General features: G+C 41.8%; 1 protein-coding gene across 3 annotated transcripts in view; it reads right to left on the bottom strand.

The window, feature by feature from the left end:
- The window catches only part of BEND7 (BEN domain containing 7), a 64,444-nt gene that overhangs the window by 10,579 nt on the left and 29,156 nt on the right, over window positions 1-24,709 (bottom strand). For all 3 annotated transcript variants that reach the window (XM_083399950.1, XM_083399951.1, XM_083399952.1), the window contains 3 exons: window positions 22,272-22,394; window positions 21,425-21,690; window positions 6,257-6,482 (listed from right to left, as the gene is read on the bottom strand). In XM_083399950.1, the coding sequence (XP_083256076.1) occupies window positions 6,257-6,482; window positions 21,425-21,690; window positions 22,272-22,394 (615 nt within the window). The remainder of the gene's footprint in view (window positions 1-6,256; window positions 6,483-21,424; window positions 21,691-22,271; window positions 22,395-24,709) is intronic.

Genomic DNA, 24,709 nt, shown 5'->3' on the forward strand with positions numbered 1-24,709 from the left:
GAAAAACATTAGCAGAAGATGGCATTGACATTCCAGAAATATTCACTAGAAAGATCAGTCTCCAGACATTTAAAGAGAACACCACAAAACGTTGCCTTGGAATCTCCTGAACAAAGTGACACACGAAACTATGAAATCTGAAAACACAGTGGCAACATGCACATAAAATGTTACTCAGATGAAGTAGAACAAGCCAAACCAAAGCGTTGGGCTTACACACCTCTCCCCACACTTACTCTCCCCATGCAGTCAGGAAGAAGACTTCTGAAAAAAATTATTTCATTTTTGGATAATTCTGTCGTGAACCAGAGATCATGGTTCATGACAAACATATTATTTAAACAAGCTAGCTTTATAGCCCATGGCTTGAATGTAATGCTAAGCTAGGCTCTCTGGTTCACATGCAATACTAAGCCAGGATTCCATAAAAGTGAAACTAAACCCAGCAAAAGCCCTCTTTCTGGCTGCGGTGAGAAATGGATAGGGCAGCAGGTGAGGCAGATGCTTTTGCCTGGGCTCCTTCCAGCTCAGCCCTGTACCACTAAACCACTGTTCAGCATCACATGCAAATATGACCAACATTTGGCTTTGATTTTATAAAACAGAATTAACAAGGGTAAACACATTTCAAGCTACATTTCATCTACACATCAGTGCTTTTTATGAGCATATATTTGACAACACAGCTTCCTCATGAAACAAAATCTTGACATATCATTTTTTTTAAAGTATTTTTTTTTAATTACAAAAGGGAAAAAGGAGGTATAGATCATCTGTCTTAGTTTTCTGTGAAAGATTCCAAATATATAATCAGGTATCTTTATAATAACATTTTAAATGACTGTCTGAGTTCACTATTTATATGCCTTATTGCTCTCGGGCTGTTTAACCAGAATGGTCAGGAGTGGGAGTATGAGGAAGTAAAGAAAAACAGGAAATATTTCACTGTTGTTGGGGAACTGGTGACCTTTAACCTGAGAGACTGCCTCAGGTGCTCCATCATACAACAGCAGCAGCTTTGAATGGAGGATGAATGTCAGCTATGATATCACCAGGCAAATGACCAATCAGCTCCTTTCGCTGCCCTACTTGCATGTTTCATGCAGCCAACCTCAATTCCTACACTGTACTTCCTGATTAAAGAAATAGAGTATATACAAGAAATATACAAGAAATAGAGCAAAAAATGGAGCCATGAAGGCCTCTGACATGGCCGCAACGATGAGCAGCAGCCAAGGACCGCAGGGTCTTAGAAGGTTCCTTCCCTGCCCTCTCCACCAGACCCCTGGATGCGTTTCAGTGACAGGCAGCAGTGCTGCTTTTGAACAGGAGCAAAGATCAGCTCTGATCTGTGATGGCCAATCTTCATTTAATATTCCCAAAATGTAACACTCTGGCCTGTAGAGCTGTGAAATCTATTGATTTCATAGATCTGTACCTATACTTCAGTTGGGAAATCTATAGCTTTCATTGATAGGCAACATTGCATTTTGGGCAATTTAGGATGGGGGTGGGGGCTACCAGGGATGATAGCTGATATTCGCTTCCATTCAAAAGTGCCACCACACATCCACAACTGAAGTGTGCCTAGGGGCCCAACAATCAGCTGACAGTCAGACCTTGGGGCTTTTGCACTGTGGGCTCCACAAATACCAGGCTACCAAGTCCTGTGGATGAGGGACCTCTGTCCTGAAGACACTGTGCACAACACTTCACAGGTGCCACCAATCAGCTGATTAGTGGTACCTGCAAACCCCCTGTTGGATCAGCCACATGTTTATCCATCCCATTATAGGCCAAGTGGGTGAGGCTTGGCCCAAACTGTCTCATGGGCCAAATGGGCCAAAAAAACACAAAAAACCCACAAACAAATGGGGAGGCCTGGTGGGTCTAAAGAGGCCTGTGGGCTGGAGGTTCGCCACTGCAGTTGTAGCTCAACTGCAGGCAAGTTGGGAAAACTGGGCTAAAGCTTTCCAGGACTGAATAAGCAAAAGACCTGAGAGCCAGGTAAAGCTGAGGCAGTGAACAGAGGCAACAGTCCAGGCAGACAAAGACAGGGGCTATGGGGGGAAATGTATAGCAAAGCCAGCTTGGAAAAGTACCCAAACCACACACTCTGCTACAAGCCCATCTTTAAGGCTTCATTTCTGTAAACATTCTCATCCTTTGATGGCCATCACTCTACTATTAAACATACCAGATGTAAAGGAGGAAAAAATACTCTGAATTTTTCTTTGCTTAACAGTGCACATTTCTAAAGTGCGAGAGAACAACCATCATTGATATAAAACTACCTCAGCAGAGTAAACATTTTTCTTTACACTCTTAACTGATTTATTGAGCAGAGCCAAAACTATTGATTGCAGAACATCTGAAAGGGCTACAGAGGAACCCAGTGGCAATGATGCAAAGAACATCTTTTCATTCTTAGTGCGATCTTACACTGGCTGAGCCACCACAAGGGATAAATGGGCCCACAGTATCCAGCAGAACAGCTCTTGGAAGGCAGAACGTGCAAATGGAGCCAGGCAGAGTTAAGTTCCACAGGGTGCCATCCCTTGTGTTTGCTTCTGGGAGAGGAACCCCCATCCAGCATATCAAAGTCCTCAATGCAGCATCCCTTGTGTGATGCCATAAAGACAATATAAAGAGAGCCCTCTTATTATAAACAGTGCCTAGCACTACCACTCTAGAGACTATCAGCTGCTGGTTGTAACTGAAAATGATCAGTATTTGAGAACTGCCTTAGGTTAGGGCATTGATGGGGAACTTATGGCACTACAGACGCTGCTGAACTCCACCTTTGATCAGTTTCAACCAGTAAGACCAATGATCTGGGAACAATAGAAGTTGTAGTCCAGGAACAACTGGTGAGCCATAGACTTCAGATTTCTGAAGTAGCAGGCTGGTGCTGACAAAGCCCCTGAAGCTAAACGGACCCATATTGATACCACCAGATTAAAATGGCTATGCTTAAGTGTGCAGGATAAAACACAATACAAACAAATGAAGGCAGTTTGCCTGACTGGCAGCATATACGCAAGCTGCCTCCCCATTTTCAGTGCTCATTTCAAGTTCTGTCTTACAAGTCAAAAGCAACAGCTAATGTCAGATTAATAACTAGGCTAAATATGATGTGGAGTGGGACTCCAGTTAGATTTGGACTCACACACAAGTATAGTTGCCGGGAGATTGTGTTCAATCAGCACACATCCTAGTTCCTAATTTTTTTAACCGCCTCTCTGAACAAGGAGAGCAGCAGCCACAACCCCTGCTATACAAACCAAACTGGGCTTGCTTGTCCCACCTGCATGGCAAGGGATGGGTGTCTAACTCCATAGCTGTTTGTAGGAATGGCCCCAGACAGAGGAAGACATACAGGTCAAAGAGATATTTGGCTCCAGAATGTGAACCAGCAAACCTCCCTCTACCTTTCCATTCCATGCAGAGCTATCATAGCCAGCAACGTGTTTGGCTAGGGTATCTTGTTTATTTTTTTATTTATCAAAATGTATGCACCACTCAATCAAAAGAAACATTTTAAGCTGTTAACATAAAATCTTGCAGCAACATCACCACTGCATCCCAATGCACTAAGAATGTTGTAGGTGAAATAATTAATTTGTAGTTGGAAATTTCAAAGAAATGGGGGCCAGAGAATACAACTCTTAAAAATGCATGGCATGCTTCCCAATATCTACATTTAAAACCAATACTTTATTTCATTGACCCTCTTGACCCTCAATAGCATCTTACCATCCCTGTATGATAATTATTATATTTAATAATTTCATTTCTCACAAAAGAAGATCATCATACGCAGTTGCATAATGAGCTTTCTTCAATGCTGATCTGTAAGCACCACATCAAAAAGGTTCAGTTAATTTCAAGTTTCAAACTATATTATGAAGCATCATGTCTTTGTTGGTTGAAAGAGTGGATAAAATTAGAAAACACAGAATTGTTAGATTTGGAAGGGTTCGATAACAGATTTGGATGGCACGCCTATTTATGGTGTGAGAAGAAGAAAAATCATAAAGGTTTTGAGAACCACATCTTCCAGAGATCTTTAATTGAAATATGGGATAGGTATAAAAACCTATTAGAACCAAGAGTCCCACACTGGTTATCTCCGTTAGAGGTTATGAGTGTAAAGAAAATCAATATGAGAGGGAATTGGATTACATATGGTGAGTTGATAGCAAAAGAAGGAGGAAAATGAAATCTTATGAACAAGTAAAAAAGTATGTATATGATTGGTTGCATTATTTTCAAGCAAATGAAATGTTTAAAAAGGATTTTAGAGAGAATGGATATGTTGAAAAAGATTCAAAATTTCAAAAAGAAATAATAAATAATGATTGTAAAATTTTATCAAAAATGTACAAAATGTTGTTGGAATGGCATACGAAGGATGAGGAAGTCAAGTCGGTTATGATACATTGGGCTAGAGACTTTGGATATGATATACAACTAGATGATTGGGCAAAAGTATGGAAGGAAAATATAAAATTTACAGCATGTACTGCGTTAAAGGAAAATGTTATGAAAATGATATATAGATGGTATATTACACCGGTCAAATTAGCGAAAATGTATAAAACTTGTAATAAGTGTTGGAAATGTAAAGAAAAAGAAGGGACATTTTACCATATGTGGTAGGAATGTAAGAAGGTGAAGGGTTTCTGGGAGATGATATATAATGAACTGAAAAAGATGTTGAAATATACATTTGTAAAGAAACAAGAAGCTTTTCTGTTAGGAATAGTAAGAAATGAAATAAATAGAAAAGATTGTAAACTTTTCCAATATGCAGTTACAGCGGCGAGAATATTAATGGCCCAAAGATGGAAACAGGAGGAATTGCCGACCCTGGAAGAATGGAGAATGAAAATGATGGACTATGCAGAATTGGATAAACTAACTGGGAAGATTAGATATCAACGAGACCATAAGTTCATCGAGGACTGGGGAAAATTTGTAGAGTACAGTGGTGCCTCGCAAGACGAAAAGAATCCGTTCCACGAGTCTCTTCGTCTTGCGGTTTTCTCGTCTTGCGAAGCAAGCCCATTAGCAGATTAGCGCTATTAGCAGTTTAAGGGCTATTAACAGCTATTAAAGGCTTAAGGGATTAGCGGATTAGCTGCTAAAAGGCTATTAGCAGCTTAGCGCTTTAGAAAAAGGGGTTGGGGAGCGAAAAAACCCCTCAAGAATCGCAAGACATTTTCGTCTTGCGAAGCAAGCCCATAGAGAAATTCGTCCTGCGAAGCACCTCTAAAAACGGAAAACCCTTTCGTCTTGCGGGTTTTCCGTCTTGCAAGGCATTTGTCTTGCGGGGCACCACTGTATCTGAAAAATATATGTGATGAGCAAACAACGCTCGTGGGATTTCAAGAAGCTCTGTGAAAGTTTGAGGAGTATTGTAAAAAAGAAAATAAGATTGGGAAGGTATATAAAAAGGCTGTATTAAATTTAGGAAATGCGTAACTAAAAATTAATTACGGATGATTGGCAGATAAACTGAAGGAAGTCCATAAGGGATAATTTGTGTTAAACTTTTGATATGGTATTATATGTATATTGTATTGAAAACTAATAAAAATTATTTTTTTAAAAAAAGTTCAGTTAAGACCGAGGCCCAGTGAAAGCAAGCATCTTGTTATGCAGTAAAATATACACTGAACTATTTTAAACTGTAGATTGGAAACACCATGTCTGAATGATTCCATTTCAAAAAAAAGCATCCTGGCATGGGTCGTCACATATTACATTAAATAAGTGTAGAATCTTTGTACTTGTGTAGACCAACAATTGAGCTGTACATTTGTAACATTTTTCACATGTAACATTCAATGAATGTGCAGTCCATGTACTCATGTACACAATAGTTGAGATGTACAAATCAGCAAGTGTACAGTCTTTCACACAAGCCCTTGCACATGCCTTGTACTACCAGTTTGGAGATGTGTTCAGTGTTAACGAGGGAACAAGTCTTAAATGTCAGTAGTGATATGTGTGCAAATCTTTATTCCTCAACCTACAATCTGAAATGATGTAGTCCCGGAACAGTTTGACCATGCAAAAGGTTGTTGATTCAGATCAGATATCAGGAACACATAGCCAAGGCAGGCTTGCAGATGAGCTTGAGAAATTTGTAAAGATCACCAATGTTTTTAGCAACTCCCAAAACGTGACACAGCATAACCAGTAGATTATATTATAAAAGCACATATATTAAAAAGAAAGAGAACAATACCTTTTATTGCACCCACAATATTTTGGTCTAGTCCTTTTCGGTTGTCATTGAGACCTCTTTTCCTCTTGCCATTGGGTAAAGAGTTGGCCAAGGTCTTGTCATCAAAAAATGCACACACCAGCTTTCGAAACAGCAGACTTCCTGAACGAGTGTAATTTGCTAATATAGAGTCCAGTTGTGATTTCGGCATAAAGACGTCAAAGCCTTCAGCAAGTTGCACTTCTGGCTACCAAAAGAATATCAATGCTTTATTAGCACCTCTTTCATAACTATTTTGTCAACAAATGACATCCAAGGAAAACATGTTCACATCAACACACATACTAGACTTTTATGACACCAGAATAGACACTGAAATAAAATAGACATTGAAATCAAAATTTTCAACTGAGTATAACAAAATGCGCATCAAAACCTGCTCTGTCCATTATCTTTATGAAATTATAATTACTAGAACAGGGGGAAATCCCAAGGAGCTAGTTACCTGGATGTTAATTAATTTAATGTTGGCAACTGCAATTATGAAATATTTATTCAGTACAGCAGCAGCTTTGAATAATTGGATACTGCCCATTAGGAATTTGAACTAAAATTACTATGGCTACAATCCTGCACTCACTGTTAAATGTTTAATCCCACCATAATAAACTGTTGTGATCACATTACTTGAAATCTAAGCAAGTAATATAAGGAAACAAAAGTCAGAGTATAAGAACAAAAATATTTATTTGTTGCTCAACACCTATTTCGTCCAAAAGCTGCATGCCACTTGCCTCTGGGAACTTCAAGAGCAGGACATGAAGGCTTCATTTAAATATTATGACTAACAGTCATTGATCAACTTATCCTCCGTTTATTTGGTGAATCCCCCTTCAAAGCTATTTCAGCTTGTGCCTTTCATCACACCTTATGTCATATATTGATGACATGTTGCATGAAAAAGCCCTTCTATTTATCTTTGACTCCCAACTGTAAATTCAGCTTAAGAACTTGCAATAACTGGCACTAGGACAAGGTCTGATTCTGGAATCAGTTTTTATCAGTGAACACAAGTACCGGTAAATTGTTTTACAAAGTGGCATTCTAATTTATTAATTTAGGAATAGCAGTTTTTAAAATTACCCACAGCAGTTTACGAGAACTTCTTGAATTGCCACCTTTCAGAGTAAGACAAAATGATTCTACTTATTCTACTCTGCATTGTACAACTTTACAGTGCAACAATTTGCATCCGCTGCTAGTTAATAGTCAAGCTTTGGTGACCGTATGGAGATTTTCAAAGTGCAGAAAAGGTGGACAAGTTTGAGCAAGCAAGTAGATATTAGCACATACTAATAAGATTGCAAATGGAAGTTCTCAAGGTGAGAATGACAGGTGCTTGGCACCATATATAGAACTTTGATTAGAAACAATGTCCTGTGAGTTACTTGATCTCATCAGCATCCCTTTTGTCAAGGAAATCATAATAGGGCTTTTTCTTTGTTTTATTATCACAATAGTGTTGCTGTTATTGTTTTAAAAAATAAGGTTAGAAAGTGATAACCTAAGTTCTAAAAAAGCCTGTGAATCAGTATGAAGCATGGGCGTGCAAAGTACTGGGGAAATGGTTTTTTAAGAAAAACTGAATAAAAGATGTGAATTGCCTCCAGCCGTGTCCCTTTCTGCTCATGGAAAGGCCTGTGGTCCAGCAGAGGCTTCCGCAAATGGAGGACAAAAGGTTACTTTAGCCGATATTCCCTTCCCTCTGCATCTCTTTGCACATCCCACCCCACAAGACTGCTCCAGAGGCTTAGGGGGACCTGTGGGAACAGCATGAAGTGGCAAGGAGGTTGGTAGGAGAAAGGGGAATTTGCTGGAGCAAAAAGGCTTCCATGAGCAGAGGGACATACTGTAATGGAATACAACCCATGATGTTTATTTCTAGAATCCTCACTATAATACCCAAGTGACATTTCTTTTCCTAAAATTAAGTTTAAAAAGAAACAAATCTAGAAAAGTTAATATACTGAGGCTACAGAAAACCCACACCATATCTTTAAACAAATGAATGACATTTTTCAGATTTTGCTTATTTTTGTAATACAGAACAATGGGCTCAAAATCTATTGGTATATATTAATTCCCATTCTCTCACACAGCTGCAAATCCTGCATTATTAATCAAACTTTTTTCCAACAAAAATGTCTTTACAATTTAGTGTGGTCTGCTCACTATTCCTACTTATAGCCCCAGACCCTACATAATTTATTGGTGTATATCTTAAGTAAAAGCCAAATTCCTGCTCAAACCCACATCAAACCCGACTTTGGAAAGGCAACATAAGGGCTGGGGTGGGTGTGTCAAATGTTGCTGATGACTACCCTGCTTTAAGCCAAGGACATAATTATTCCCATCTTATTTGGATATAACTATAAGAACTGTTCCCTTCAGGGTTCTGCTTCCACTCTTTTTCCACTTGTATTCCTGCTTCTCTGTCTCCAGCCAACCAGTTACTGGACTCCCAGTGCCTTAACTCTCCTAGCAGCAGATGTCTTTCAATAGCCCCCTGGTTCCCTCTGGTTAAACCCGGTCAACTGCATACAATTTCTCCTCGACCAAGGTCTTGCGGGAGCTTTCTGTCCCAGCCATACTGACCTTTCCTTGTCTTCACAGGCAGTCTCCCGCCCTCATTTAGTAGTTAGGGGACTTGCAAGCAACAGACACGAACCAGTTTTTAGCTTATTATGTGCAACCTTTTTAAGGCAATGATTCTGCCGCGCCACAGTGGAGCTCTTCCAGTACGAGCTGTGCTTTCCCCCTTTTATAGCCAGCAATGAAAACATTGCACTTGTGCAGATAAAGCCCCTGTTAGCTCTCACATATTCTCCTGACATAACTCTAAATGATTTCTCCCTGTAAAAGCCAAATATTTCAATAATCTCAGCCCATTTATCAGTAGCCAATTTAACCAACTGAGGGGGAATGATTTTTTTGTACATTTGAGAATTTGGTTGGAAACAAAAGGAGTTATTTCAATATCCATCCTGCCATATTTTTAGACCTTTAAGTGGGCGACAGCAGTTTAACACAAGCAGACTAAAATATAATTTAGTAAGCTGGAATAATCTTGTGTGGTATACTTAGATAATAATAATGTTTTTTAGAAAAGGATGATGCAATTACTAAGATCCAGCATGGGTTTCTCAAAAATAAGTCATGCCAGACAAATCTCATTTTTTGTTGAAATTACAAGCTTGGTGGATCAGAGAAATGCTGTGGAAATATTTTATCTTGATTTCAGTAAGGCTTTTGACAAAGTTCCCCATTATATTCTTGCGAGGAAGCTGGTAAACCGTGGGTTGAATGAGGTAACTGTTAGGTGGATGTGTAGCTGATTGACTGACGGAACCTTGTCATCCTGGCTGGAAAAAAGGGACAAGTAGGGTGCTGCAGGGTTCAACGTCTTTATAAATAACTTGGATGAAGGAATTGAGGGGGTGCTCATCAAATTTGCAGATGACACCAAACTGGGAGGGGTAGCTAATGCTTTTGCAGCTAATGCTGCAAAAGAAAAAAATCAGGATTCAAGATGACCTTAACAGATAGAACTGGTCCCAAGCTAACAAAATGAATTTCAGTAGGGACAAACATACGGTTCTGCACTTAGACAGGTAGAACCAGATGCACAAATATAAGTTGGGGGGCACCTGGCTTAGTAGCAGTACATGTGAAAAGGATCTAGGTGGACCACAAGCTTAACATGAGTTAGTGTGATGCAGCAGCATAAAAAAAGCTAATACTATTCTAGGTTGCATCAACAGAAGTATGGTGTCCAGATCAAGGAAAGTAATAGTACCACTCTATTCTGGCTTGGTCAGACCACACCTGGAATACTGTGTCCAATTCTGAGCACCACAATTTAAGAAAGATGTTGACAAGCTGGAAGGTGCGCAGAGGAGGGAGACCGAGATGATCAAGGGTCTGGAAACGAAGCCTTATGAGGAACAATGGAAGGAAATGGGTATGCTTAGTCTGGAAAGGTAAAGGTAAGGTAAAGGTACCCCTGCCCGTACGGACCAGTCTTGACAGACTCTAGGGTTGTGCGCTCATCTTACTCTATAGGCCGGGAGCCAGCGCTGTCCGCAGACACTTCCGGGTCACGTGGCCAGCGTGATAAAGCCGCATCTGGCGAGCCAGCGCAGCACACGGAACACCATTTACCTTCCCGCTGGTAAGCGGTCCCTATTTATCTACTTGCACCCGGAGGTGCTTTTGAACTGCTAGGTTGGCAGGCGCTGGGACCGAACGACGGGAGCGCACCCCGCCGCGGGGATTCGAACCGCTGACCTTTCGATCGGCAAGTCCTAGGTGCTGAGGCTTTAACCCACAGCGCCACCCACGTCCCTTTTTTAGTCTAGAAAAGAGAACACTAATTGAAATATGATAAAGGAAGGTAAAGGGACACCTGACCATTACATCCAGTCGTGACCGACTCTGGGGTTGCGCGCTCATCTCGCTCTATAGGCCGAGGGAGCTGGCGTTTGTCCGCAGACAGCTTCCGGGTCATGATAGCCACCTTCAAATATTTCAAGGGCTGTCACATGGAAGAGGGAACAAGCTGTTTTTCTCCTGCTCTGGAGGGTAGGACACAAACCAATAGCTTCAAGTTACAAGGAAGGCGATCCTGACTAAACCTCAGGAAGAACTTTCTGGCAGTAAGAGCTGGTCAACAGTGAAACTGTCTCCCTTGGGAGGCTGTGGACTCTCCTTCACTGGAGGCTTTTAAGCAGAGGTTGGATGGCCAGATGTCTTGGGGGCTTTGGCTGAGATTCCTGAATTGCGCAGGGTTACACTAGATGACCCTTGGGGGTCCCTTTCAATTCTACAATTCTATACCTAGGTTATCTATTCCGATTGCATTTCATATCCTCAGATGAACTTCATTTTTCAAAATAAAAAAATCCACAGTAAAAAAACTGCCACAGGGCAGAGTGCCCTTTGTCACACAAAGTTGGAAAAAATATGCTCTTGTCCTCAGAGCAGCTGTCTCCACACATTGTTTCCAGCACTTAATAATAAAGGTAGAGAGGTATCTTGAAATGTGTGCCACATTTTGTTTGGATTACAGCTTCACGGCTGATTTGTATGAGTTCCCTTGAGAAATCTTTCCTTTCAAATTGATTGATATTAGCTGTGCATTAACAACAAGCGATGCTCATTGCAAGTTTCCAGTTACCAGGCTATTACACAAGAACCACAATAATCATGGAAAAGCATGACCCTGGATCTACCTATTAGAAAACCAATATCCCTGTATTGCAAAAGGTAGAAATATGTTTAACAGCGACTCTTCACAGGCAATCCCTGGTCTCAATTAGAGATGAAATTAATGTGTTTTGTACATTTGTGTGTGTGTGTTTTATAAATGAATCAGTCTGTACCCTAGTCACATATTTTGAGGGGGGGGGGAATGCTGATTTATTCCAGATTCCTTCAGTAGCAAATTATCCTTCAATTGCACGCAATCAGTACCCAATTGAGCTTCACATGGACATTTCCAAGTATGATTTATAGCCAATAGAGTTTGTTAACATAAGATAATCAAGGCAATGGTGTACATGATTAAACACAAATGAAAGAATTGCCAAAACTTTTGTTTTGCTAAAATTAGCAAGCAGCAAATTAGATTTAGTCCAAGCATTTCTGAATATTTTAATTGATTAAAACAGAACTCCTTTGCCAAATCTATACAAATTATTTGCTTTGCATGGAAAACAAATAGAACGTTTACTTAGAAGTAGGGCACTCAGTTGCTTTAGTCACAAAGGCAGATAGCATTTTTCGGCAATCCTATGCCCAGTTCCCAGTGACCTGAGAATAATACCCACTGAACATACTGGGGCTTACCAGTGCCATAGTGTAGGTTGCCAGCAACCAGGGCAGGCTAAGTATTGTGCACCCTAAAAAGCAGTGGTGGCGGTGTCAGACACCTGCCAGCCCCGGAGGCAGCTCCTGGGTTTGTCTCATGCCTCTGTCCAAAGACCATACCAGGATGGGCTTCTGAAAGCATGGAGGATGGCCAGAGCCTTGCCCTTCGCTTTGCCCAGAAAAGCAGAGAGATCTCCGGACGAGGGAAAAGGCCGCTGCGCCCTCCACTTTGGAGGTCAAAACTCCCTCCAGCAGTGCTTGTGGGAAGGTGGCCACCAGGTGCCACCGTGTTCCCAAGCTGGGGTGCCTGCCAAGGCCACTTGGCTGAGAGCCCCGGTCTAAGGAGGTCACTCCCCAGAACGGAACAGGCATCCACGGCCCTCCCTGCCGCCACCAGCTCTCCTCTCCCACCTGCCCCCCCCCCCAGGAGCACGTTCACCTGCAGCCTCTTGAAGTTCTTGCTGGCCAGCTCCTTGAGGGCACAGAGCAACGAGGCAGGAGCAAGCATGGTGTTATTATCTCAGTTCGCCAGCCCCTCTGAGCTGCCCCCACCAGCTTTGAGCATGGAAGCTCCTCTCCTCTCCCTGCCCCTCTTGCCCGCTGGATCTGGGCTTAGGAGTAGAGCGCTGCCACATGAGGCGCCTCACGCCCATCCTCCTGCCTGGCTTCGCTCGGCACGACTTAGGGCGGGGTGTTCCGTTGGGTCTTCCTTGCCTCTGGCCACCAGTGAGCCCAGTTCAGTCGTAGCCAAGCCCACCTGGGCACTCCAGCCTTAAAGGAGGGCCATCAATTTCCTGGGAAATTTTTACACACATGCCCAAATGCACCCAGGGCCACCGCCCACTTGCCTCCTCCCTGGGGATTACTTCTGCACAGGTTGTTCCAGTAATTAATTAGAGTAAATCTAACATGTAATTCATGTTGTATAAACCTCCATTGAAAGAATCCAAAACCAGTATTGGGGTAAAATGTACACCAAGACAGCCAAACAACCTAGTTATGGGATATTGTTGTATGGTTAAATTCACAAATATGATGAGAACCAGAGAAGGCAGAGTGTATTTATAAAATGTAAGGTACAAACCTACACAATAACATATTTTGTCTAACCACAGTTTTTTAAAAACAGAAAATATATATATATAGTGCCATTAACAGACAAGTCCCAGGCAAGCTGGCTATACAGACTCAGCCTAGGGTTTGATCAGCTCTAGATTTAGGTATAACAGGAAGTGATGTCTTTTGGAATGTTCATGCCATGGAGGGCTGTTCAGGTTCCCAATAATATAGGCATTTCAGCAGGCAATTCCCACATTCCTTTAATTTAAAAGGAAAGCATTGGCCATCATGTGGAGAGCATGTGGTCATATGCGCCTACACCCAGTGCTATTAGTCTACAAAAAGAGGTGCCTGCCAGAGCTCACCATGGACCTCTCCCATGTTCTGTTAAAAAGGCAATGGTGCCCACCTGAGAGGTGCTGAAGCTGAACTCGGGGAGGGGGGGCAGGTTCCTGCCTGCACCTTCAGTTTTATAATAATAAGGAATGCCCTCAGGCTGGAATTTCTGATCTGTGATTCTTACATGGAAGAAATGAGAATTCTCTTAAACAGAACAAGTGTCTAATCTTTAGAAGCAGCTTAGCACTGACCACTTTTGTTTTTTCATTAAAAGCTGCCAGACAGGTCACAATCTACATTTAACACAATCTAGGTTTAACCCTTACCATCCCCTTTCTTCCTGAAAATCTCTCCAACTGCTTCTATTTTCCCTAAAGGTGCTACTTACTGCATAAAAACAGTTTTGAAGGGCACATGGTAGCTGGGAAGCATTGTCCTGCAAGAAAATGTTGTGAGAAGTAAACTATTAAACCCATGCCCTGAGCACCATGTTCCCAGTCTATCTGGAGCCCTGCATAGCTGCTTTTTCTCGAAAACAAAACATAAAAATAAAGTGCCCAGCACTGACACATTCTTTCCAAAATGCATTAGCATAATATGTTGTCTGCTCCCAAATCAACTTGCCCATTCTTGGACTGGATCTACCCTTATGTTTCTGCCGCTTTAAGTGTAGGCCTCCTGATGGGAAGAAGGGAAGCCCAGCTAAGCAATTCCTGCCATAGGTACAATAGGAAATATTCTCTGAAGGTGGGTAGGTCTACTGCTTTTCTACATAAGGAGCTGAATCCAATCTACCGTATTTTTCGCCCTATAGGAAGCACTTTTTCCCCTCCAAAAATGAAGGGGAAATGTGTGTGCATCCAATGGGGCGAATGCAGGCTTTCGCTGAAGCCTGGAGAGCGAGAGGCGTCAGTGTGCACCGACCCCTCTCGCTCTCCAGGCTTCAGGAAGCTATCCGCAAGGCTTGCGAGCCCAGCAGGAGTTCCAAACTCGCAAGCTCTGCAAGCAAGCTCTGGGAGTGAAGGCAAGGGTGTGCAACCTCGCCATCGCTCCTGGACCCGTTCTGGGGGCTGGAGACGGGGGAAGCTCGGGCTTCCCCCGCCTCCAGCCTCGTAAGCTCCGAGAGCGATGGCGAGGTTGAGCGCAACCTCGCCTTCGCTCCCAGACCCACAGCCCCGAGGCTAAAAACGAAGCCAGGACAGCTAGTGGGATCCATCCCGCTCGCTGTCATGGCTTCTTTGCTCTTTGGGGCTTGGGGGGGGTGTAATTCCCCCCCCTCTTTATCCCCCCCCCACATAAGTGCGCCCTATGGGCCGGTGCACCCTATAGGGCGATAAATACGGTACATAATTCAACTACACCCAAAGAAGAACCATGGTACGGTTGCCTTCTTGCACATAAGTGTGATGGAAGGGAGGATAGACCAGTGCTTCTTCTTTGGCGATCACTCGTGCCAAGTAAGATTATCTTCCAGTAATGTAGTCCTAACAGTGTGTCCGTAAATGACTGGAGGCCAATTCTGGATCCACACATCCTTCCACAGAGGGGACATAGGTTTCTGAGTGGGAGTTGATCATGGTGAGGATTTTGCCAAACGTGCCTTCATCTTAGCTTGTTTCTCCCTTTCGTCCCAACTTCGTGCTTCTTCAAAGTCCGTGGCACCTTTGGTAAAGGCTATTCTCCAACTGGAGTGCTTGCAGGCCAGTGTTCCCCTATTATCCATGCTTATACTGCATTTGTAAAAAATTGCCTTAAGAGCGTCTTTAAGCCTCTTTTGTTGTCCACCAGCATTTCACTTTCCATTTTTAAGTTGGGAATAGAGTAGATGATAATCAGGCATCCGAACAACATACAGTCCAATGAAGTTGATATTGAAGGATTGTTGTTTTGACACTGGTGATCTTTGCTTCTTCCAGTACACTGACATTAGTTTGGCTATCTTCCCAAGTGATATGTAAAATTTTCCGGAGAGGGAATCTTTCAAGGGGTTGGAGATGGTGTTTATAAGTGGTCCATGTTTCACAAGCATATAGTAAAGTTGGTAGTAGTTTTGTAAACAAGCGTTTTGGTTTCCCTGTGAATGTCCTGGTCCTAAAACACTCAACACTTCGATCAGGAAGCTGCACTCACAGAGCGAGCTCAGGCGATGCATCAATGTCAGCTGTTGTGGAAATATAACTGCCTAGAAAAATGATTTACATCATGTGGAGAGGTTGTTTTGTGCTTGTGTTGGAGCAGCTTCTGTCAATATATTTAGGATGGTTTGGAGGTCATCCTGAGTGTGCACACACTACATTGTTATCAGCATATTGAAGCTCTACGATGGAAGTTATGGTAACCTTACTCTTTGCTTCCACCATACTCAAATAGGAGAGCTTTCCATCTGTTCAATGTATTTCTACCCTGGTGGGGAGTTTCCCTTCAACAATGCATAGGATCATGGCAATGAAAGTAATAATAGTTGGGGCAATAACATAACCCTGTTTAACACTTCATCCCACTATGAATGGTTCACTCTGAGAGCCACTGTGATCCGTGATTGTTGCTGTCATATTATCATGGAGGAACCAAAGAATGTTCACAAATTTATTTGGCAGCCGATTTTCAGAAGGACAGTCCACAGGTGGTATGGTTTGGTTTTGCTCTCTGCATTTTTCTTGAAGTGAAAATCATATCCACTTCCCCCCTAGAAGATCGAAAACCATTTTGGGATTCAGGAAGGGTATCCTCGGATATAGTTAGGAGGCAGTTTGCTAAGATCCTTGCAAGAATTTTGCCAGCCACAGCTAATAAACAGATGCCTCAATAGTTTCCGCAATCTGTTCTATCACCTTTTAAAATAAAATATTGATAATTTTGGCATCCCTAAAGTCTGCTGGGATCTCCACTCTCTCCCAGATTTTTTCGATGAGCTTGTGAAGTTGTTGTGTAAGTTCAGTTCCACCCACTTTGAAGACTTTGTCAGGTATCCCACAACTCTCCCAGATTTGGAGATACTGCAAGCTCATCTCTAATTTGTTTTGAGGGACTTGTGAGAGGACCCCAGCAGCTACAGGGGAGTTGCGATTAAGGAGATGCTGGAAATGTTTTTTCTGGGTAACAGGCCAGACACCCACTTCTGCATGGGCATGCTTGGAATTCACAATTTTTATTTAATGAATTTATTTCTTAACAGTAGAAGTTTTCTCAGAGTACACCATTTACTTAGGAATTACTGGTGTAGTCAATAATGTTAATCAAGTATAACATTTCCGTATGGCAATAAGGCATTATAGGAAAGTGTTGGCAAACTTTATCTCACAGATCACTACCAGGGGCATATGCATCTCCCATACTGGTAGTTCAGAAATGACCTTACTTTATTGATTCATTTGAAGGAGGCTACTGAAAGTGTGCCCCAGAAGTGTTGAGGGCTACCCTCAACTACATATTTTGCAAAGATTGTTCTGCGCACAGAGAAAAGAGGTAATCGAAAGGTTGAGGGATTGGGTCCTTGCACTAGCTTGACCATGAAGCTGCCGTTTGTAATAATCAGCAAACAGTTTCAATGGGTGGCCTTAAAGAAAATCACTATGTCACATCCCCAGCCAACTGAGATATGGGGATAATAATATTGATCTGTCTTTCAAGGCTATTCTAAGGCTTGGGATCACTACGGCACTGTATACAAAGGCATTCAATTCTCTAAAAAGCAATTTCTATATGATAATTACTTAATATTTTGCATACATAGGCTTCCCCTTTCATTAAAATTGAAAGGTTTGAAATGGAAAGATTACTTAATTCAGCTTTGACGGTTACCCTATAGACATATCAAGAGTTGTAATTGTGGCTAATTCACATAATGTAGTTAACATGTATTTAATATAAATTGGACAAGTGGAGCCTGCAACAAAATGTTGCAGTGTGGAGTGGTCCAGCCATTCCATTCACCCCAGCTGAAAATTAATGAGAGATGTAAACTCAGGCTTCCAACCTGATCCTATGCATGTTTACTCTTATGTAAATCCCACTGACAGAGGGGATTCATATAAGTGTATAAAGAACTGAAACATGATCCCATACTCAGAAATCCTCCAGAGTTCACCAAGGTCAGTTCCCAAGCTAGTGCCCAAAGGAATGCAAGCTTCATTCACGGTTTTAGTTTTCAGTCCTTTGAATATGTGATAGCGCAAATGCCAAACTTTTCTTCTATGAACATGAGAGCTAGAGACATTTTTTAAAAAGAAAAAGGCTAGTTAGAATCATAGAGACTCCTACAAAGGACTTCATCCCAGTGGAACAATTTGCCAGGCTTGAACAAAATCACAAAGTACAAACACCCTCTAGAAATTATATGTACCTTTCACAAACTGATCATTGTTCTTCCGCAACAACTGTGAAACCCATGCCCTTAATGTGCCTGTCCACATAGATGCAGATAAATAAAAACCTCATTTCCCCCCACCTTTCGTTAAGGGACAATGCAAAATAGTGAATTGCCAAAGACTACAGAATGAGGGTTGTGACGAGGTGAGAATATGAACTCAAATCTCACCAGTCTCTTTCTAAATGGCATTCTCTCCCCCCAGAGATAGAAGATTCACCCAATGCCCTTCAGAGCAACTTCCAAGTTTTGTTGTTGTTTTTTAATTATATTGTGGTTAAAGATGTAAAACATGAACATTTTAAAATAATTAGCCCAAGGCTTGATGAATCATTCTGTAAAAATAAATAAATAAATCCAGCATTAATTACTACTCTGCCTGAATTCACTCACTGAGCAATGAGACACTGCTTAAAAATGTAGCCACTCTAGAAACCCCAAACAAAAAACCAAACCTTGAACCTGTATGTTCAAAACATGGAAAACTGACGGGCAATCTGAAAACAGGTCAAAATAATAAAATCACTTACAAAACTGAAAGAGAAGTTTCCAATCCTTTCCCTGCACAGTCATTTCTGGCTGTAATTATAATTACGTACAAGAACCACAGAAAAGCATTTAACCAGTTGCTATGTATCATTACACAGAGTCTGTCGGATGACACACTAATCTAATTACCGGTGTAGCTCACATCTGTGTAACTGAATTATCATGACTGCTCTTTTTTATTATTAGTTTGCACTTCTAGAAAGGTACAATATTATCTACAAAATTTCTTTCATTTATGATCATTGATACGGAATTTAATTATGTTCTCTGAGCTTGCTGTACTTAGGAAATTGGAAACTGTCTTCTCAAAATTAAAAAGGTACGTTGAATAAATTAATGATCGGGGGCCACTAGGGGGCACATTGGAAGATGGCCGACAATACCATCCCTCCGACCCACACGGGGTAATTAAGAGGCTGTTATGGAAGTAGGCAGCCTCCCTTGTTGCCCCAAGGAAATGGGGAACACTGCCCTTGCCTGCTGTGCCCATAAATCACCCCCTAATTCGAAAGAAGGGGGTGAGGTCCCTTGGTTCTCCTGGACGCTGTCTCTGATCGTGCACTAGTTGCAGCAATTTGGAATAATTAATTACAAAAGAAGCAAATGCACATATTTCAAGTGAAGAAGGGGAGTGAAGTCTGCTAATTTAAGTGACCTCTGCGAAAGAAGACGACGGGTTGGAGAAACAGGAATATTTTACGATGAAGATACACCAAAGGCTGGGTATGTTGACAACGGGGCTGAATGGGGTGGGGGTGGACCTTTTTTACTTTCCTTCTATGTGATTTACAAGAACCCCTCCTCATTAGAATCGTCGGTTGAACTGAACCAAGCAGGATGATTAAGGTCTGTGTGGAGATAAACTTTAACCAAAAGTATGCTTTATGGAGACCGAGAAGCAATAAGAGCTTTTGGGAATGGTGCAGCAATTAATTCGGAGTCGCCATCTTGCCAAAGGATTTATAGCCAGGAGGAAGAACGGACTTGTTTTCAGACTGCATTCCTAGTGAATCTCCTCAGAGGTTTTGAGAAAGGAGGCAGATTAGTGAAGATTAATGACGCTAAGACTGTTTTGATGTATGGAAGTGATGTTATATGGAAAATGTCTGGATATGGCTACTGGATAAAAAAAAAAAAATCCACGCAGGATTACAAACTGTTCTAACCAGCTTGCGGAGAGTATCAGAGGTCACAAAGAGAAAGGAAAAATATATGAAAATAACAACAAGAGATGTGGAAAAATAATAAGAAAGGACTGGATAGTACTGTGAACATCATAAGGTTAGATTTGTGGACATTAAAACAGCAGTAAGAAGCAAGAAGGTGATTGGATCCCTTCGGAACTTGAAATATGGGTACCCCCAACAAAAATTTAAAATTCGGCTCTGTAATTTGGAATTTATGTCATTTGGTTTGATTTGATGTGATTGGTTGGTTAATAAAAAATTATTCTTAAAAAAAAAGAAGAAGAAGAAATTAATGATCAGCTTACTCATCAGTGAACTTTTCAGCCATCATTTGCTTGAAGCTCAAACAAAGCCAACCAGCCACCCTCTTGCTCTCCTGATATTCATTCTACAAACATCTAATTCAAAAGGAGAAAATGCCAAGTGTGCCCTTTTGAAATCCTGGCTCTAGATTTTGACATTTACAATTTCAGCCCCGATACTTCAAGTCTACCTTCACATGTAAGCTTTCTTTGTGCCATGAGAGAGTATAAAATTGGGCAGATCAGTCTTATGGTTAGGATTAACCACCAGTGGCGCAACTAGTGATTTGCACAAGTTCAACTCACAAGTGAATGCACTTCTGGTCAGCAGATAGGAAATCTCTTACTTCTCTTTATTGTTAAAAGGGTTCTGCACAGCCTTGTGACGTTGCTTCCACAGGACAGTTCTTACTAACAGATTATAACCATTAACACGGACAGAAAAAAGTGACATCGCTTTAGCTTTCCACTTGTTCTAGCATTACCTATGGCAGGGGTAGGGCAGAACAAGCTATTCTAGTGCTACAGACTGAGAATGAATACATTTCATACAAAGTCCTCACCCTTGTCATCTTTGTCACAAAGACCCTTGTGAGATACAGCAAATTAACCAACCCATGGGAGGCTTTGATTCTATAACATCATCCCTGGTTTTACCTTGGCAACTGCAATAATGCTAAAAAAACTCATCTTCTGTAGCAATCCTCTTGCTTACTTGTCCCCCCAAACTGAATCCAAGTAAACACCTCTGCATTTGCTCACCATCCTCCCCCCCATCTCATCTCTCCCTTCAGCCCACTGACCTTATGCACATACACTGGTGACACGGCATAAATAACAGCAGCAGCTACTTAACTTGTGCACTTTTTCCTAATGCCAATTGTGCTAATCTGATTAAAGAGGAATGAGAAGTCAGTTTTTAAGATCTGCGGATAACTGAGAAGCCTTTTGTAACTCGTGCATGCCCCTTCCCCCAAACCCTGATTTCTTCACTTTCTTGAGGAGGAGGGGATATCATTATCTTAGTACTTTAGCAGCAACTCTTAGATTCCCTCAGACTCATGTACAGTGCAGCTGCAAAACCAAAAAATAATTCCTTCAATTGTCCCATGGCTAAATGCTTCCCAATATGCTTGTGAACAAATGAACAAGGCCTATTCAATGCTAGGCTCAATAGAAATGTTTTTGGAATGATTCCCTCAGGGGCATACTAGTACAAAACATGAAACAGGAACTGGACAATCATATGGATTTGGTAGGATATAGTGTGTGCATATACTGAAAATATAAAGTATGTGGATGGTCAGCCCTTATGTTGCAACCTGCAGATGTAGAAAAGATCCCACGGGAAACCGACATTGCGGCCTAATTCTAAGACTTACTGCACTACCGACAAGACCTGTGCCATGAGGTTTGCCCTCTTAGCAGGGTCTCTTCTGCCGGCACCTGGGCAACTTACATCTGAAGATGAAGATTCGAGGACAATGCCAAATCCCGAAACCTGGGACTCCAACTTTGAGGAGGATTCAGCAGCTTCCACACTAGAACTTTCAGAGTTTGCTGGTAGCTTTTTTTCATTCTCTGCAGCGCTGGGCTTTTTATTCACAGTAAGAGGTTCAATAGTCTTTGGAGGTATTTTTTTCTTTTTATTTCTCTTTCTTGAAAGTGTTGATTTCTGTGTGCAAACCAGAGGAACTGGGGGCGGTTGTCTGTTCTGAGCAGCAACTGAAGAAAGAAAAACCTGTGAGTGCACTTCCAAATATGTATCAAAGATGGCAGTTCCCACAGCCCAGACTCCTGACCAGTTCCCACCCTCTTATCAGAACCAGCTGTGGGCGGAGCACTCTCTTTGGAGCAGTCAGCTGGGGAAGCTGCTATGGGGAACATGGCATAACGCAAAAATCATGCTGACCAGGGGAAGACAGCTATGTTTTGCTGACACTGAGATCATACCCACACTCAACACCCTGTTGCTGTTGCTGTCTAATAACAACAGGAACATTCCTCAGTACCGTACCAGGAAAAATATACAACTTGGCCACAACACTCTTATTTCATGGAAATTGCTTAGATGTTGCCTGCACATTTTGCCCCATAAGTTTATTTCTAGGAGGGCTAGAGACTCACTTTTTTCAAAAAGGAAAGCTCAGAGTACCTGTGGGCACTGGGTTGGCAACCCCTGATCCATATCATCTGGGCAGCAGTCTTTCTTTAAGACCTATGCTTTCATGAAAAGGCCCTTATAAGGCAGTCTGTCTGCAGACTGAAAATTATACCTTAATAGTTAAAAAGACAGACTATCATACCTGCTTGGATCTGCATGATCTTTCTCATGGTTTTAAGCTCCTGAAGAATGGCTTGCAATGCTGGCTGGCAATTACAAGTACAACAATTTGAGCCAGAGGAAGTATTAGCCACCGGAATTTCTCCTGAAGAAAAAAGGGAAATTAAAACAGTGATGTAGGGCAAGAATGTCTTCACAGGGTTTTAATGCTGTCTGATACATGCTGTTAGGAAATTGAAACCTAAAATTAAAATCTCCACTGTGAGGTGGCGGCGGCAGGGGTGTGCTCTGCCATTCCCCTCCCCACACAAATAACGTTCCATGGTATAGTGAAGTCTGCACAAAACAGCAAACACAATGTAAGCTCACAGCAGGCCTCCTTATTGTCAAACTAGTTCATGGTGGATAACAAGAGCACTGAACCTCATTACAGAAACAGTTGCTCTATCATGCGTGGAACAACCCAGAAAGGCCCTTCCTCCATATGACAATCCCCTTAGAAAGAATGAGATGGCTGTGTAATAAGTTATTTAATAAAGAACTAACAAGTCTAAAATGGATTGAACGCCGCTTGTTGCTTCACTGTATTAAAAATTAAAAGAACAGAGTCTTCCATCATCAATTTCCATGAACAGAGAAGTTCTATGAAGGCAGAAAATATCCACAACTTTCCCTTTCATTGTGATGGTGAACTCCTACATCCCAGTTTCTTTTAAAGTATTGCTGTTGAAGGTTGTCAACTATCTCTGTACTACTGCACTTCATACTGCTAAATTTATATTTGATTTATAACCTGCTTCCCAACTAAAGTCTGAAAGCTTCCTGCACAGGAACACAGAAGGCAGCCTTGTACAGAGTCAGGCCATTGGCCTCCCTAGTTCAGTACTGCCTACACGGACTGGCAGAGGCTTTCCAGGGTTTCAGCCCAAACTGGAGATGCCAAGGATTGAATCTGGAACCTTTAAAACAGAAAGTATGTGCATTCCCATGGCTCCTGGCTGCTGAGAAACGGAGATCTTGCCACCCTGGGCTCAGGTATCAAGTTCTGTATTTAAAAACAAGGGTCTTTTCAGATGTTTCCAGCACAACTAATGTCAGTTGCTACACGAGGTCCAGGTAAAATGACTACGGAGAAAGCGTTTCCATGATGGGGCCAATATAATAGGTCAGTGGCAGGGCCCTACTTAGGTCATGCCAGGCAGGGGCCCTACTTAGGTCTGTGAGGCCGTTTCCCCCCAAACCACACCACTTGCCCCACACCTAACAGCATTATGTGACATCAAGAGTGGGTCAAGTAAAGATGTGTCTGGGATTGGCTACCCTAGAGAGCTGCACATTGGGAACTTCCAACTGCAGTGGACACGTTAAAGCTCTCAGCGTTGAACAGCTGACAGGAAAGAGCAAAAGCCCCTCTGAAGTCTGCTTGCAGGCACAGTGTGGCTCCAAACACCTGCCATGGGCCTTCCATGATCAGCCAGCAGCTGATCGATGCTGAAAGCACACCCCTTGTTATTACATATGAACGGTGGCCCAGGAATATTTTAATAAACAAAGCCCTTTTTCATTAACACAAAGGGTTGCACAATAAAAGAATGGAAAAACCATAAACAGCCTAAATGTATATTTTAGCAGAAAAGAAGCATTTGTCATCCGGCTCTTTCCTATGCCCCCTCTCCCTGAGAGGTTCGGAAGGTGACAACATGAGAACGGGGCTTTTCTGTGGTGGTTCCCCGTCTGTGGAACGCTCTCCCCAGAGAGGCTCGCTGGGCACCATCATTTTATGTCTTTAGGCGGCAGGTGAAAACATTCAGCTTTACCCAAACATTTGGCCATTAAATAATTTATGGCCCGTTAAATTGAGGGACTGTTATTATTATGCTGCATAAATTACGTTTTCAATGTTGTACAGTGTCCTGAGATCTTTGGATAAAGGGTGGTATATAAATCAAATAGATAAATAAATAAAACAAAACTAGTCCCAGATACCTTAGGAAGGATCTTCAGGCAATGGAAAGAAAAGTATGCAGCTAAGCATGCATCTATCTAGCAAGGAGTTCCACAAAACTGAAAAAAAGGCCTTGTTTGAACATGCAGGTTGTCAGAGAGAAAACACCAGGATAACCACAAATCCTCAACAGGTCACTGAACTTGTATGAGCCTGTTTTAGTATATAGCCTCCTGTTCAAGAACTACAATTCCATTGGCTTTGCACGTTACTAGTTCCCAGTTCATTCTGCAGCAGTCTTTATATTTCCTAACTGTCTGTACAGCAAGGTTTAATCAAACAATATAAAACAAATATTATTAGGGCTATGAAACAAAATGCTATAAGAAAAAAAAACCTGTCTTTTTCAGCTATTCTTTTTCAGCTATTAAAAAGAATATTTTAAAATGGAGTCTGTCTGTGAGAACTGAGTCTGTCTTAGAGAACTAAGCTTAGCAAATAAATATTATTTTATC

This window comes from Podarcis tiliguerta, assembly GCF_965153285.1.
Source record: "Podarcis tiliguerta genome assembly, chromosome: 10".
NCBI lineage: Eukaryota > Metazoa > Chordata > Lepidosauria > Squamata > Lacertidae > Podarcis > Podarcis tiliguerta.